The sequence below is a fragment of the Schistocerca americana genome, chromosome 9 (genome assembly GCF_021461395.2).
Source record: "Schistocerca americana isolate TAMUIC-IGC-003095 chromosome 9, iqSchAmer2.1, whole genome shotgun sequence".
In the NCBI taxonomy this organism is placed as follows: domain Eukaryota; kingdom Metazoa; phylum Arthropoda; class Insecta; order Orthoptera; family Acrididae; genus Schistocerca; species Schistocerca americana.
The window spans coordinates 58,278,519-58,297,016 of NC_060127.1; the positions used below are offsets into that span (position 1 = coordinate 58,278,519).

Consider the following 18,498-nt stretch of genomic DNA (forward strand, 5'->3'; position numbering starts at 1 on the left):
CTGAACATTTCTCTCACTGGTAAAGCAGTATGCAGTCTTACATTACCATGTAAAATGAGGACACCAGCCGCAAACATGCCAAGTGTTCTTTGATGAATTTTTGGGTGCAAAACATTTTGCAGAAGCAGCTTGCAGCGAGATGCTCCTGTTCCCTGGAGTACCCTGTTTGTAGCTATGACTCCATTCAAGACACCCACAAAGATCATCATCAGTTTTGCCTTTCATTGTTGGCAGCAGAATTTTTTGGGGGGTGGAGAGTCAGAACTTTTCCATTGCAGTGACTGAGACTTCAGTTCTGGCTCAAAATTCTTGTATCCAGGTTTCAAGTACAACAATCCTCCTCAGAAACTGTTCCCCTTCTTTTTGGTAACATTGAATTAATTTTTCTGTGATCTGCTGTCAGACTGTGTGGAACCCACCTGGCAGCAACTTTTCTCATCTTCAACTTTTCAGTTATGATTCTGTTAACTGAAGTCACAGACTACTGGCCTCAGATACAGTTTCATCACGTTTTTCACTGATTCTCTCTCTCGACATGTTATTAACAATATCCTGAGAGGTGTAGTCTGTTGCAGTTGATGGCCTTCCACTTCTTGGGCTGTCCCCAGTGCTTACCTGACCTTCATCGAAATGAGCAGGCCACCATAACAATGTGTTACAATCCACCACACCATTCCCACACCTCTCTCAAAGCATTGTAGATTGCTCTTGGGTTCTTTAAACGCAAGTATTCTATTTTGAAGTAGGAATGCTGGTCACTATTTGTAATCCGACCTAATGTGGATTCAGCTTCTATTTTAAATGAATTACAACACAGCCAAGTGAACCAGCGAACACACATATGACTGTCACGCCTAAAGTTCCACTCAAAACTGGCATGAATTTCAACTTTGTCATGCTACCATAATGATCACATGTGCACAGTGGGCAGGACTTTTGAAGTGAGCCTCGTATTGTTTTGTCCTTCTGCATATTGTAGTGACAGCAGTTCCAGTTGGTTATTGATTTTTAGAATTGACTTGTCTACATGAAAAGAGGATAATAGTTCCCAGCGTTACCTATTCCCTGCACACCAGCTGCAAAACGTCATCCAACGGTCTTATCATCATCATCATCTTTGTACTATCACCATGTACCTCACAGTGTTCCTTCACTAACATTTCACACATACCGCTTACATTCATCTTGGTTGCAGAAGTTAGAACATTGTCATCAGAAGAAACGATGTCCTGGAATCTCACATTTTTCAGGAACATCTATGTTTCTGCTCCATTCTTTTTCTAGAAAGCTGTCATCTTCAATTGTAACTGGTGTGTTACAACCAGCCTTTGCAAAATAGTTTGACGCAGTACATTGTATTGCATAATACCAGGCAGCAAGAAACATATGCATAGCCTGTAGAATGTTGAGTGTCATTGCAGTCCGTCACTCGAAGAATGTAATTGACCTCTGGACAATGCTACTCTGTGTTTGGTTTTAACAGAGTGAATTACACCCAGGTCCAGAGATCGTAGATGATGGTGGAAGGAACACAACATTGATGTTCCTCAGAACAGATTTTTCTTGTGATGTTCAGGACTAGTTTCCTATCTGCTCCACTCTTCTTGGCATCTAAAGTCTTGTAAAAATTTTCGATGCCATCCAGGCATTACTATTGTATTCATAAGTACAAAGTAATTATATATAAAAACAAAGATGAGGTGACTTACCGAACAAAAGCGCTGGCAGGTCGATAGATACACAGACAAACACAAACATACACACAAAATTCAAGCTTTCGCAACAAACTGTTGCCTCATCAGGAAAGAGGGAAGGAGAGGGGAAGACGAAAGGAAGTGGGTTTTAAGGGAGAGGGTAAGGAGTCATTCCAATCCCGGGAGCGGAAAGACTTACCTTAGGGGGAAAAAAGGACAGGTATACACTAGCACACACGCACATATGTACAAAGTAAGATTTTTATGTTTTTAAAGCTTCTGGAAGCTTTAAATTTCCATATTATCAGTGGGCTCTAACCTCCTTGGTGTTTTTCTCCCATAACACAATACCTGTTTGCAGGACATAAAGAGTAAAAATATGTCATTTTCATCTGCTTTATGAATGTCTGTTGGGTCGTAACAGTGTATTAATCATTTCTTACAATAGCTTACACTTTCTACATCCACATCCTCACTATCTCCACTTAAATTCTGAAATGAGAGATTGACATTTTCTAAAATGATCTAACCAGCCATTTGATGCACTGAAATTTTCAACGCCAATCTTCATGCCGATTTCCTGAGCCTACTCTTGCAGTGTGTTTCCATTTATAAGAATGTTTTTTCACTCATGGGAATGCTGCATCTTGCAATTCCTTGAAACCTTTTTAAAATAATGGTTACCACATCACTAAATGTTGACGTACAAATGTTCCTTCTTTTGCCTCCAGAGTAACTGCTACCTTCAGTGTTTAACTGTGCTTCCTCATTTTTGAGAATGCTGCACAATAAAGACGGTGGCAAATGGTTCTTCTTTGTCATGTCAGAAAGTTTTACGGTATGATTGTCTTCGACAATGTGGATGTTGGTCAACTTTTGTTGATTCGTAAGCTTTGTATGTTTGTAGGCCATAACTCCACAAAAGGAAAATTGATAAAGTCAACAATCACTATGGCTTAACATCTTCCGCTTTGTATTCCATGACACTGACATCACATTGTGTGACCATTATCACATTGTAGATAGAGTGGAAATAGATTTCTGATTCGTTCAGTGCTTTTTCTGGTATTCAATCTAGATGGAAGGAATAGATTACCTTAATCTACTTTCATGACATGAAAGACCTGTATGAAACTTAAAGAAATCTGAAACTTGTTTGGACATATTAGGAATTGTGTGAAACTGGATTTTAATTTGCAGAATGTTTCATGTTCATTCCTTAAAAGCAGTGTTGCTTCTAGAATGGGGTTCTTCAAAAGTGGGGAAGAATAATGTTCTTCCAAAGGGAGTTTCACTGCGACTGACTGAAACATCAGGCTTACCCTCAAACCTTTATTTGTTGATTTGGAGTGTGACAGTATTAATAATATAATTATTGTCTGAAAATAAATTGCAAAAAGAAAGAAAAATAGTATTTATTTACTCTGAGGGATACCAAAGCAAGAGGAGATGCTCCACTTTGCTGTAGTCCAGCTTTTGACGTCCACATTTCCTGTGTTGGCTATAAATTCACTTCTGCATGCCTCATGGGCTGGATGAAATCTTCACTCTGATAGTTGTTAAGAATATGTGTTGAATATATTGGTGATTTTGGAGGCATGATGTTGTTATTTTTATGTGTTACTGTAGATGTTTCTTGAGAAAGGAAGTTGATACTTCATAAGCAAACCTCCCAGAGTCTCAATCGTTCACTGTATAAAGTGTGGTGACACAGTGTTTGTTTCAGGATTCGGATAAAGGCGCCATACTAAGCATTATCATACAGATAATGCCATTGGATGGTAAAAGTGGAAAAAAAAAACATTAAAATTAGTTGCTGTCAGCTAATCACTTTGTGTATTTCAGGTGTCGAACTGCCACCAGTTGCACGCATTTCGACCACTATAGATACTTATGCTGGGAATGTGCAGCTCAAATGGGCACCTCCAAAAACTGAAGCTAAAATTGATTGGATATACGGAGTTTACTATGGGGTCACCCTGGACGAACTTCTATCAGGTATTGTGAAATTACTAATTTATTATCCAGTAAAAACACAGTTCACTGAAAAAAGATGGGGCAGGGGATGGAATTCAGAAGTAATTGTCATCAACTCGTTATGCTGTAGTATCTGATAGAAAAGATTTACCTACCTTGTTTTTATTCTATGTTCACCTGTTTTGTTTCAAACATGCTTTGCTTTTCACTTTGTCCAGCGTGTCTGGTGACTTTTGTCTATTCTAGCTGCCATTTATCTTGTTCATTCATTTGCCATCTCCCACTTCCATAGAACAGCACAGTGCCACTGCAAATTTTAGCAAATGTGTTCAGTTTCTCTGTCAGTCTTCTTGTCAAGAGACTTATCACTGTGGAATGTGTCTTTAGTAAGGACAATCCGTTTTTTAATTTCTGAGTTATTTTGTCTTGAGAAATGATCCTCCTCAAATAGCAAACTATTCTGCTTTTGAAATTTGTATGTTCATTGTGTTAGAATTTGCTGCATAAATAATGCTGTTAGTCAGTTTGATTTGATTTATTCATCTATGGATCATCTCACACTGATAAAGGATCATTTAAAGAGTTCACAATCATAATAGTGCAATATCAGATTTTGTGGCTCAGGTGTTGACACTGTCAAATGAACACAACTGCTGTAAGATGATGGCAATACCAATGTCCAATATTCCATTAAATTTCTTTTAAATGCTCATGCTATATTTGTACCAATAAAGTCATGATTATATCACATCACCCCTGTTTTACATAAAAGTAGCTTTCACGTATCTTGAAGAATTTTCACATACTTTTGCGTAATATCATGTCACCATCACACACAATCTTAGGACATTTTATTATGTCCATAGATTTAATTTATGTTACAGACAATATGCTTGATACAACAACTTTCACTAGCAAGCACTTGGCTAGTTTTTCTTTAGGCAGCCTTTCTTACTAAACAGTAATTAATGGTTTTCTTGTGCACTGGAAAGAGAGATTATGTATTGATTTTCTAAAATTACTTCTCATTTTTTATTTTATTTTTTTATCTGGTAAATTCTGATGGTAGCTTACAGCTGAACGCACAGAACTGTTGTAGTGTTTATGCAGTGAAAAGTCTTTCTAATACTTTCAACACTCTGTCCTTCTCTTCCTTTAATATTTTGCAAAGTTGACAGATCAGCAGTCACAGAATGGATCTGTGCAACTCAGTGTCAACTACAAATCCTTACAGGCAGATTTCGATTGCCAGTTGATCGTAGGTTTTTTTTTTTTTTTTTTTTTTTTTGTGGTTTCCATCCTTAATTTTAACTCTGCAAATGATTAGTTAAAGTGAAAAATGCCAAATTGCAATGTGGCACCAAGTCCACATTTAACTGTAGGGCATCTTATAATTGGCTTAGTAAGTCACTTGAAAGGTCGAAGAAAGGCAGGGGCATATCTCATCTGTCAGAACCGTGCCTAGTAAAGCACTGTTGTAGAGCTCGAAAATACCACTTCAGTTGTAAGGTTCTCTTTTATTTTCCAATGCTTAGACCATGACTGGCTATTAGATAGCTGTTATCAGATGTGATACTGAAAAATAAAAAAAGAGACCAAAGCCAATAACATTTTTAATGTGAAGTAGCACATGAGAAAACAAAAGAAAAGAATCATACAACATTTTTAGAAAACCGCTGGCGGGCTAGGTGCAATAAAACTTAAGTCAGTGCCAAAGTGTTACCAGACTATATAATAGATGATGCCAAAGTGATACCAGACTATACAACAGATGACTGACTGGTAAATAAGTATGGAATGAACACCAAGGCACTTACATTTTGTGCTGTGACCTAGAGCGCCATGATGGAGTGTACAAGACATGGTGTACCACTAGTGAATGCAGAGCATGAAGTACTTTACAACACGGGAGGAAGTAAACTGGTAAACCACATTGGCAGAAGTGCTGTCATCTGTTGACAGTAAGAACAACCTGGGACCAACTAGCCTGGCCGTTCATAATTTGAATTAGGGAGTTCATGAAAGGGAAAAAAATTAGAAAAAAGTTGCCTGAAAAGTACATTATGAGTAGTAATAGAACTTATTAAAAAGGGGCAGTACAGAACTGCAGTAAAACTCCTAAGGACAGTGGGTGAGACATTCTTTATTTCAGGGCACATTGAGAGGTAGTTGTTGTGCCCTGAAATGAGGAATGTTCTGCCCACTACCCTTCCCACCCCTCCCACAGTGGTACTCCACTGCCCACCAAATCTACGCAATATACTTACCCTTTCCACACAACCCTGCTCCCAACCCCTTGCCTCCTGGGTCATATCCCTGTAATAGATGTAGATGCAAGACCTGTCCCCACCACCACCTACTCCAGTCGGGTCCCAAGCATCACCTATCCCATCAAAGGTAGGGCTACCTGTGAAACTAGTTATGTGATCTACAAGCTAAGCTGCAAGCACTGTGCTGTATTATACATGGGCATGGCAACCAACAAACCTGTATGTCTGCATGAATGGCCACCAGCAGACTGTGGCCACTAAACAGCTGGACTACAGTGTTGCTTAGCCCGCTGCCCACCACATTGTTCATTTCCGTGAGTGCTTCACAGACTGTGCCATCTGGATCCTTCCCATTAACACCTTCTTTTCTGAACTGTGCCTGGCCTCGACCTTTCTTGGTCATTGTCCTCACCCACTTGCTCATTCCCTGTTCCCATTCCAGCACTATGCAGCCCTCTATTCCACTAAAGCACACACTCTTTTCACTTCTCTCCTTTTCTGCTAATCCCCCCCCCCCCCCCCATCTAACCTCCGTCCTGCATCTAGCTGCCCTACCCTCTCTCCACCTCATTCCCATATCCTCCCACAAGCAGCACTTTACCATCCCATATCCCTACCATGCTATCCTTCCTCCTTACCCTCACCAGCTGGTTGCTTCTCCCATCACGCACTGCTGTTCGTATTGTGGCCTCAGCAGCCAGAGGCTGTGGTCATGTGTGTGTGAATTGCATTTGTGCAAATGTGTGTGCATAAATTGTCTATTTCCGACTAAGGCCTTGTTTAAGAGAAAGCTCACTTTATGACAGTCATTTTATCGTGCCTGTCTGAAACACAGCATATGGTGAGTAGCAACTATCCTTTCAGAATAGAAAACGAATACTCGTGCATGGGCTTATTTTCTCTTACTGTCCAGATTTAAGCATGTAGATAATGCTTTTCCAATTTCTCTGCAGGACCTCGCATGACGACGAACATGATGAATGTGACACTCCGCGACCTGGCCTCCTGTGAGCAGTACCTGATAGACATTGCTGTTGTGGGTCCGAAGGGTAACGGACCGCTCTCCCTTTCGGCACAGACGGTGTTGACGCCTTTCTCGCCATTATCAGCACCTCGCAATGTCCGTGTTACAGATGGAGATAATGTAAATGGCACACTGCACATGCACATATCGTGGAATTCCCCATGCCCTCGTATGCTGTCACCTGTTAATTATGTGGTATGTATATAAAAGTGTGAATTCTCACAGAGTATATGATGTCTGTCTGGTAAATATGTGAGTGATGCAGTATTACTGATATGACTAATTAGAGCAGACCATTGTCAAGTTTTAGTAATAGTAGTTGTAGTAGTAGTAGTAATAGTTTTGTGTGTGTGTGTGTGTGTGTGTGTGTGTGTGTGTGTGTTTTGGTCTGTTTGTTTGTTTTTACACTACAATACTTTCTGATAGTATTCAGCTGTGTTACCCCTAATCCAGATAAAGAGTCTACAACTGCAGCGTTATTTTCTTCTTTTAATACATTTTTAATTTTTGCATCCTCTGCAGAATTGTGAAACAATATATATTTCATGAAAATTGTAGTCCTACTGCCATTCTCTTACAGAATCATAGTTCTGGTAATGTAAGAATTCATTTAATGAATGTTCTGCTCATCTTCTAGTATTTTCATCCAAAAAATGCGGTAGTCAGCTTTTGATAGAGTGGCATCATTTTCGGCCGAGTGCTACTCGTAATATGAAAATCACTTGCAAGTTGAGTTGGACACATTTAATACTGAATGGATCAAGATACATTCCTTATCGTAAAAATATGTTGCTATGTGGGAGTGTTAAACTTGTGTGTGGAGCTGTCTTTATGGCTGTACGAGGCATCTTCCACAGAGGTCCAACTTTAGTCCTTACCTTATGTAATGTTTTCAGTTCATTTCTGTTTCAAACATATGTTGGATTGGCTCAGTTGTTTGTGAGACTCTGCTAGCACATTTGCATTTGTTAATTTTTATAGCACACTTTAGTCTGTTTGTACAAGTATATTTGAAAAAATGCCTTAGGTTTCTGGCTGTGGAACTGCATGTAGAATATTGTCTTAAAGGCAACTGTACTTGTCCATTGCCATTCAAGGACGGTCACAGGATGAAACCTGAAATCAACTTCTTAAATTTCTGGATTGTGTGATTATTTTTTTTTTTTTTTTTTTTTTTTTTTTTTTTTTTTTTTTTTTTTTTTTTCCCTGTCAAGTCTGCATGTGCTGATTATTTTACGTCGAAGTCAAACTGAGGTGAAGTGAAGAGTTAGTTGTAGGAACCTGTATTTCTCAGGATTCTTCAGCACATGTCCAAGATATTGTTTCCTTTTTGTTATCACATTTACAATTATAAATGTTCTTTCTCTTCTGTATTCGTGTGGAGCATAGTGAGTCCAAGAGAGAGTGTGAGCTTCTACGTTCCTAGATCTTAGAGCTGTTATTTTTTTTCATTGTGGCGTCATTCAGTGCCTGTGATTCTGCCTTTTACAAAGCTGTGAAACATAACTGACTGTTCAGCTGGTAGCTTTCTAACACAGACGTGAACTTTATAAACACTATAGTGGATATTAAATGCAGCAGTTAATTGGTATTGAACTGCCGCAATCTGAGGTAATGATTGTCTCTGGGAATAATATTTTGTTATCACACACAGTTCTAACACTGTCCAGAAATATCCGTATCAGTTTTGACAGCACGTTAACCAAGTTTATGTACTGTACCGTGTTAAAATGCTTCTTATAGTCAATTAAGCCAGCAAAGCTGTCACAATTCTTATCCCTAGTTTGTAGGTGTGATGAATGTAGTCAGTTTCAGGATAGATAACATGAATATTATTTGTATAAACCAGCCAAAGGCAAAGGAGAATATTTAATTCATTTTAGTGTTTGGAAATACAGGATGAATCTCAACTCGAGCAATGAAATTTTGGTGGTTGTTCAGAGATATTTTTAGAGTATTTTGTTGTGAGGGATCCATAGTCTCTGGTGGCTGATTACATGGTAGTAATATAACAGTGATTTATTCAGTTTATTGCCTCATTTCTCCTTGTTTCTGTGAAAATCCCTTCACAATTGTGTAATAGATTGTAATGTACAATAAAATAAAGTGTGACACATAACACAGAGTAACATGCGAAAGTACTGTGATGTGGTTGCCATCACTATGGAAACAGCTCAACATAACATTGTCATGCTGTTCTTCTGTAGCATTCAGTGAACCAAAACACAAGATGCATATCAGCCAACCCTTCATCAGGAAATGTATGTATATTGCTGCATACTAAAAGGGGGTACAGAAAAGAAACCAAACTTTTTCTAAATGGAAACTCCAGTCAGGAATATCAGCATTGTAGCTAGATTGCTACTTACTGTAGAGAAGACACGTCAAGTTGCAGACAGGCATGATTTAAAACCACCCAGATGTATCTTTCAGCCCCAGCCTACGCGCGCGCGCGCGCACACGCACACACACGCACACACACACACACACACACACACACACACACACACACACACACACACACACACACACACAGAGAGAGAGAGAGAGAGAGAGAGAGAGAGAGAGAGAGAGAGACTGTCGCCTCCAGATGCCGAAGCATTGTGGCCAAGTTTAGGTGAGTTGTGCATGTTTTTTTTGCCCCAGATGATTTGATTTAGAATTGTACAATGAGCATTTACCTTCACTAATTTCATTATTTGTGTTACATCCAGCCAAGGTACTAAAAAAAAAATATTTTTTCTTCCCTCAGCAATTGGTGACCTTGCAGATTGTGCACTGGTCGTGCAAACTGCCTCCACCAGATCTTGTCCTGTGTATTTTCCATCCACTTCTCTGAATTCTGGCTGATGCATATCTTTCTGTGGTCCATCTTCCCATCATATTCTTGATTTTTCCTGGGGGCACTTTCCTTGTGGCCTTCCCACCAACACTTCTTTCGGGATGGCACTATCTGTTACCCTCGCAACATTTCCAGCCCATTGTAGTCACTTAACCTGTCAGTATGTACAATATTGGGCTGATTCATCATAGCATATATTTTCTCTATTTTCAGTCTCCTCCACCCACTTCCTTCAATTGCTGGCCCCAAATTCTTCCTCTTGATCTTTCTGTCAAACACCATCAGTTTTTCTCTACCACTCGTGATGGTACTCTGTTTCTGTACCATGTAGCAGCACTGTGACAATTATAGTAATCGTACACAGAGGTGACAAAAGTCGTGGGATAGCAATGTGCACATACACACTTACAGGTAGCGTACATGAGGTATAAAAGGGCAATGCATTGGTGTAGCTGTCATTTGTAATCAGGGCGTCATGTGAAAAGGTTTCTGATGTGATTATGGCTTCACAATAGGAATTAATGGACTTCGAACATGGAATGATAGTTGGAGTTAGATGCATGGGACATTCCATTTCATTAGAGAATTCAATATTACAAGATCCACAGTGTCAAGAGTATGTCGAGAGTACCTCTCACCACGGACGACATATTGGCTGACAGCCTTCACTTAAGCAGCGACTTTTCTGTAGATTTGTCAGTGTTAACAGACGAGCAACACTGCGTGAAATAACTGCAGAAATCAGCGTGACACACATGATGAACATATCTGTTAGGACAATGCAGTGAAATTTGTAGTTAATGGTCTGTGACAACAGACGACTGATGAGAGTGCCTTTGCTAACATGACCTGCAGGACCTCTCTTGGATTGGTGACCATATCGGCTGGCTGCTATATGACTGGAAAACTGTGGCCTGGTTGGATAAGTCCAGTTTTCAGTTTGAAAGATCTGATGGTAGGGTTAGTGTTTGGTGCAGGCCCCATGAAGCCACAGTCCCAAGTTGTCAACAACACATTGTGTAAAATGGCGGGGGCTCCATAATGATGTGGCGTGTATTTACAGGGAATGCACTGGTTCCTCTGTTCCAGTTGAACTGATGATTGACTGGAAATGCTTATGTGTGGCTACTTGGAGTCTATTTGCACCCATTTGTGGACTTCACATTCCCAAACAACGATGGAATTTTTATGGATGAAAATGTACCATGTAATCGGGCCACAGTTATTCACAGTTGGTTCGGAGAACATTGTAGACCGTTTGAGCAAATGAGTTGTCCACGCATCAGATGTTTATGGGAAATAATCGGGAGGTGACTTTGTGCAAAAATTCTGCACTAGCAACAGTTTCACAATTACGGATGGCTACAGAGGTAGCGTGGCTCTGTATTTCTGCACGAGACTTCTGACTGCATGTCGAGTTGCTGCACTTTTCCGGACAAAAGGTGGTCCGACACTATATTAGGAGGTATCCTATGACTATTGTCACCTCAGTGTATGCCTTCATTTTAACTTTTGTTGGGGTTACCCTGATTTCATAACTGGTTTTAGGCTGTTGCAATGGATCTATAGCATTAGCGATTTATTGCTTTCCTTCTGACTGGACATTATTCTTATGGCTGAAGTGTCATCCCAAGTATTTAAGGTCCTTAACTATTTTCAGCTTTGCCTCTTCCACCTGTAAATTCTCAGGCACGTTGTGGTTCATCCTTCTACTTAGTTCCATCACTTATCTATTTTCTGTGCAGATTCGTAAGCCCGCATTACTGCTCAGTTCCTCCACTGTTTTTATCAGTTCTTCTCTCAACTGAAATATCTGTCCTATCATCAGCACATGTTAGCATTTTCAGATTTACTGGGCTTTTCATGTCTCATACAACTTTTTCAGGGAGAAGGTTAAATAATACGTGTGACAATGCAGCATCTCACCGAATCCTGAAGGGACTTTTCTGTATCTCATTAATTGCAAACTTCATTTGGAACTGAGAATAAATAAGAGCATTGCTATTACAGATTACTGTGACCGAGGTGAACTTGAAAAAGTCCTCGAGTGTGCGTCTGGGTAATACCACGGGAACATACCTGAACCATCAGCTGATTGTGGCACGGGGTGGATCGTACCATGTAGAAGTTGCTCAGGACGTTGTGGGGGCCAAGAAGGCGGCGGCTTATCCCCCTGTGTGGCACGCGGCACCCCTGCCCGTCCCACACAGCATCAAGGCCATGGAAGCGGCCAACCAATCAATTCTAGTGTACTGGCAGGAACCTCAGCTACCAAATGAAATGCTGAATACGAGGTAAGGACAGAAGTCTGTGCAACGTTCCTTATTTTTCTCTTATTTTATTGCTGTGTTTTTCAGTTAGTTTTGTTTACTGTTATAACAGATCAAATTTATTTAAATTATTGGGAAAAAAGAAATCATTTAAACTCCTCCCATTAAATATACAAGGTGTAATCAAATAGAAACAGGAATTTTTTTTATTTTACTTAAAGACCTTCATTTATTCAACATCAACTTTGTCCACTTTGAAGTAATCCCCCTCAGATATGATACACTTGTGCCAGTGCTTTTTCCAGTCTTGGAAGCACTTCTTTAAGTCGATTTTCATTATGATGTTTCAGCTTGTTCAGCAATTCTGTTTTTGTCTTATTTCTGGTGGCAAAACGAGATCATTTCATGGCTCTTTTCATCCTTGGGAATAGGAATAGTTACAGGGGACGATGTCCGGTGAATACAGTGGCTAAGGCAACATAATGGTTTGATTTTTTTGACAAAAAATCATGAAGAAGCATTGAGGTGTAAGTGGGAGCATTTTGTGATGCAATTTCCACATGTGGTTTTTCCACAATTCTGGCCATTTTTTTCAGATTACTTCACCCAGATGGCATGCAACTTCCAGCTCGTATTCTTCATTGACAGTGTGATATTAAGGCAGGAACTTGTGATGCACTATCCAGTTGCAATCAAAGAAAACAGTGAGAAGAACCTTCACATGCAGTCACACTTGGTGTTTTTTTTCCCCGCCGGTCTTGGCTCTTCAGGCAGTTTTAATTGGTACTATCGAGCCTTGGTTTCACGTCATACCATTTTGCCCATGTTTTGTCACCTGTTATAACCTTTGGAAGTTCTGGATTGTTGTTGACTTCATTCAGCAATTACTGAGTGGTGTCTATGCCATATCATTTTTGGTCAAAATTCAACAATTTTGGAACAAACTTTGCTGCTACATGTTTCATGCCCAAAACATCCAAAAACAATTATCAGCAACATCTCTGATAGTGACTTGGCTAATTTTCCAGGACCATTTTCTTTACTTCTTCCAACTTAAAGACGATGACCGCTCTGGATTCCCTAGCACATCAGTTACTGACAACATTGTCTTCTTGACCCTCTGAGAAATGATTACCACTTATAAATTCTTGTGTTGCTCATAGCAGATTTGCCATTTTTCAAGCAAAATTTAATGCAAAGTCTATGAAGTAAAAATGCGCCAAGCACTTGAAAACACACATAACCTTTTTGACTGTCAACAGTAACCTAATAATTCAAAACAGCTGAAAACGCAAACATACATCAGGAACATGTGTACCAGTAAGATAAAATTAAAAAAGAGAAAATTGAAAATCAGGTGTACAAAGCTGGTGAAATTAAAAAAATCCCCACTATTGTTAGATCACCATCTTGTAATCAGTTAAAGAAAAAATAGCTCAACAACCATACACTGTTGAAAACTTTTCAAAAGAAAGCATCAGCTTCAAATCTCTCTCTTGAGAAATTATGCTGCCAGTCTGTCAACATGTTGCTGTTGTATGCAAATAGCCACTGGGTGTCTATATTTACCTTCAAGACAACACGAGAATTGACAGTGTCCACATTTCCTGTTGGCAAAGGTGCTTTTTCACTCAGTTAAGGATGATGATGATGATGATTGGTTTGTGGGGCACTCAACTGCGCAGTTATCAGCACCCATACAAATTCCCAACCTTTGCTCAGTCCAATCTCGCCACTTTCATGAATGGTGATGAAATTATGAGGAAAACACAAACACCCAATCATCTCGAGGCAGGTGAAAATCCCTGACAGTGCCGGGAATCGAACCCAGGACCTCGTGCTCGGGAAGCGAGAATCCGACTGCGAGACCATGACCTGCGGACAATTAAGGAATAGTTTGTATCCCTTTAGAATATCTATGGGGCTGAGACCTGATATTCCTGAATATACATAACAGGCCGTTTGCCATGTCAGCACTAATACAGTTCATCAGTAGTCACCTTAGTGTTGAAACAAGAAACCAGAACTGTGTACACATACTTGCATAGAGTTACATGCACTGATTTGTTAGCCTAGTTTGAAGGTTCAATCCACTGTGTTTCAGTATTCCTTCACCTCTACCTGAAGTATTTCCCCTTCATGTTTTTCATAAGCTTGCTGGTTTCAACAACAAAAATTCGTTTTACCACAGTAATGAAGGAATCTTTTACGTTGGAAAAACCATATCCAGTGATATCACATTTCCCAATATTTTTGCTAATTAATTATACTAAAAACGGTGCCATTTGGAGAGATCAGTAAAGTGATGCAGCAGTTAAATAGCATACTTTTGTACGTGCAAGCATGCGCGCGTGTGCACACACACACACACACACACACACACACACACACACACACACACACACACACACACACACCCCTTGTGCTATTGCATTATGCTGGATGAACACACAACGCTGAGAATGTGGACAGGGTAGAAAGGCAACACATGACCACCAGAGTCAGAAGTGCGCACAAATAATGACTATTATTATTAACAATGTAGGGAAAGATAAATTGCTACTTACCGTATAGAAGACATGTTAAGTTGCAGTCAGGCAAAATTTAAAAAAATGTTTACATAAAGCTTTTGACCACAGCCTTCATCAGCACAAGAGAAACAACACACCATTCATACACGCAGACTGGCACACCTCATGCACACTTGACCACCAACTCTGGGTGGGCTGGAATGCCATACATTACACTATTGATGAAAAATTTCTGGGAACAGTATCTACTGTAAAATACGAGGGCTATCCACAAAGTACATTACGTTTTGGACTTACAAATAAATAAAGTATTGGAATTTTTTTTTTAATTTTATACAGATGAAAGCCACACTTAAATACTACTTTTCTATATAGTTGCCATTTAAATTAAGGCACTTATCGTAGCGATGAACGAGCTTGGAAATTCCTTCGTCGTAAAATTCGGCCGCCTCCGCCTTCAACCATGTGGTTACCTCTTCTTGAAGCTGTGCGTTGTCATCAAAACGCTGCATAGCCAACCACTTCTTCATTGCTGGGAATAAGTGGAAGTCGCTCGGTGCCAGGTCGGGACTGCACGGCGGATGAGGAAACAACTCCCACTTAAAAGATTCGAGAACTTCACGAGTGGTTTTTGCCGTGTGGGCCCAGGCGTTGTCGTGAATCAGCAAGATCTTTGAGCCCAACTTTCCCCTGCGCTTGTTTTGTATTGCTCTTCTGAGGTTGTGCAGAGTTTGGAAATACCTTTGAGAGTTTATTGTAGTGCCTCTTTCCAGGAAATCCACAAAAATCACACCTTTTCTGTCCCAAAAGACAGTCGCCACGTGGTTGAAGATGCAGGCGGCCGAATTTTACGACGAAGGAATTTCCAAGCTCGTCCATCGCTACGATAAGTGCCTTAATTTAAATGGCAACTATGTAGAAAAGTAATATTTAAGTGTGGCTTTCATCTGTACATAATAAAAAAAATTTCCAATACTTTATTTATTTTTAATTCCAAAATGTAATGTACTTTGTGGATAGCCCTCGTATCTAGCGGTAACTATCTACATCTACCTTAAGTTGTGGAATGACCACATAAAACAAATACGAGAAGCGGGTGTCAGATTGAGATTCGTAGGAAGAACCTTAAGGAAATGTAACTCATCCACGAAAGAAGTGGCTTACAATGCACTTGTTTGACCTATTCTTCAGCATTTTTCTTCAATTTGAAACCTTTACCATGATCATCTTATCTGTGTTTCCAGTCTTGTGTTTCTGAGGGTAAGAATTTAATCACTGCATTTCAGTGACATTTCTGTGAAATTTTGATATGTTTGTCAGTAAAAGCTTCTGGTAGTTTGTGTTAAGGTATGTTTGCACAGGGCATAACACTGTTGCCACAAAATGGACATCCATGAACTAGTAGTAGTGAGTGTGGCTGTCCTGCTTTTACATTACACAAGGAGTAAAGTTAGAAAGGACAAGAGAAATAGGGCTTCGTGGATGCGTTCTTAAGTAAGTGGGATGCTTCAGAAAATTTAACTCATAAACTGACACTGGATACATATCTCTTCCATAATTTCACCAGAATATCAGAATACAATTTTGAATATATCTCTTAGAAGTAATAGGTCCAAGAACTGCTAAAAGTGTTATAAAGATGAGAGAGAGTGTAGAACAGTTAGAACCAGATTGGCAATCACCCTTTGGTTTTTATCTACTGATGATTTGTAGAGAAGTTTGATCTACCTTTTTAAAGCGCACTGTTCATCAATAAGTATCTTGGCATGAGAAGTATGCAATCCTTTGGTTGAAGGACTGATGGTAAGTTTGAAATAAGAATACAGATTTTATTTACATTTTATTTTTGTTCTCTTGCACACGGAAAACTCACGATGAGACATATTTGTGTACATCACTTTCAATGCCCTGTAGCTCTGGTCGTACATGAATCATATTTATGAAATCTGTAGTTCTCACATTTGTCCAATTCTCTGTTGCTATACGCAAAGAACTCACAATTACTAACGTTTAACAAAACAGATGTCTGGATGTATGAGCGCAAACTTTGAATGAAAATGAAATTGTATGGTTTTCGGTTAGACATGTGACTGCAAAACTGCCTGTAGGAGAAATAAGAACCATTTACAGAGACAGAAATAGATATTGCCCTGAATTGAAACATTCTTCACCTTTGGTGGGTAACACTTGCAAGACCTCAGCAACTAGCTGAAATAATGTATAATATCAGCGCTTTTGCCTGGTCATACCCATAAATTGCTGTGTATTTCAGCCACATTGCATCATCGAATGGAGGAGCCAGTTCTACACAGGCCTTTATCTGAATATTTGTGAAGAGATAGGTACCCTGTATGTACTTTCATTCTATTCAAATGAAAGAACCCTAGCTTCAGTTTAAGAATATTTCCTATCTTTTGGCCCTCTGTAGGATGTCCTTAATGAAACAGCAGTTTGCAGATTATTGTCCAATACGAGCGAATGCCTCACATCAGATTCATCTAAACCATACTTCCTACCAACTTCTCTATTAGATGCACTCTTCACTTAATGAATAAGTGCAAGTTTGAAATGTGGATCATACCTTTGCGAAATTCCAAAGTTTGTTGAAGATTTTCTTTTGACATTCGCCGAAGGCTAAATTTTATATTTTAGATGGGGTAAACTGTCTCTGTAAAATAAGTGAAATGTGAGTGCTATAATAATCACTAGCTAAAGGAAATGTCAACCGTTACATTCTTCGTACCATACGTTGTGCAGTTTCCAAACACAAATGACATTGTTCACCCATTACGAACTGAGGAGTGAGCAGTGCAGTTTAAGTTCCCATAGTGTGAAACTACATTGGTATCACCCAGATAAACTGCACCTCAATTTTTCATGGCTGTATTTTACATCTACATCTGCACTCCCCTAACCACCTGATGGCGTGTGGTGGAGGGTACTTATTGTACCACTAACTGATCCTCTCTTCCCTGTTCCATTCATCAATGGTCCTTGGGAAGAATGATTGTCAGTATCTCATTGAGGTCATTTTGCAAGATGTATGTCGGAGGAAAGTACTCTCTCATTATTTGTATAGTAGACCGTCTGTGATCCATAATGTCTCTCTTTTAACATCAATCACTGCAGTTTGTTGAACCCCTCTGTGACGCTCTCGCGCCATCTGATCGCTCCCATGACAAAATGCACTCTTCTGTGTTGCACCTATTGCTTGTACATATATTCAAAATTGTGTTCTCATATTCTGGTGAAATTCTGGAAAAGATATGTATCCAGTGTGAGTTTACGAGTTAAATTTTCTGAAGCATTCCGGTTACTTAAGAATGCATCCATAAAGTCCTATTCCTCTTGTTCTCTCTAACTTTACTCCTTGTGTAATGTAAAAGCAGGACAGCCACACTCACTACTTCTAGTTCATGTATACCCATTTTGTGGAAACAGTATGGTACCCTGTGCACGTTTCTGGCCGAGATATGAGTTACCAAATATTTCTGGCCGATAGTGGCCATTAATGTTGAACCACATGTGCCAGCAATATGTAAGCTCAATGTTGCTGTGTAACACTGTTCAGATATATTGCTGGCAATATGCAACTGTTATACCCTGTGCAAACATGCCCCAGCACAAACTACCAGAAGCTTTTACCGACAAATTATCAAATTTCACAGAAATGTGGTCAAAATGGGGCGATGAAATTCTTACCCTCAGAAACACAAGACTGGACAGATAGGATGACCATGGTAAGGGTCACAAATTGAAGAAAAATGCTGAAGAATAGGTCAGACAAGTGCCTTGTAAGCCACTTCTTTCATGGATGAGTTATATTCCTTAACGTTCTTCCTGTGACTCTCAATCTGACACCTGCTTCTCCTACAATTTTTTTTATGTGG

General features: G+C 39.6%; 1 protein-coding gene across 2 annotated transcripts in view; it reads left to right on the top strand.

The window, feature by feature from the left end:
• The window catches only part of LOC124551372 (sortilin-related receptor-like), a 201,164-nt gene that overhangs the window by 154,735 nt on the left and 27,931 nt on the right, over positions 1-18,498 (top strand). For both annotated transcript variants that reach the window (XM_047126412.1, XM_047126411.1), the window contains exons 27-29: positions 3,540-3,692; positions 6,895-7,160; positions 11,818-12,101. In XM_047126412.1, coding sequence (XP_046982368.1) covers positions 3,540-3,692; positions 6,895-7,160; positions 11,818-12,101 — 703 coding nt within the window. The remainder of the gene's footprint in view (positions 1-3,539; positions 3,693-6,894; positions 7,161-11,817; positions 12,102-18,498) is intronic.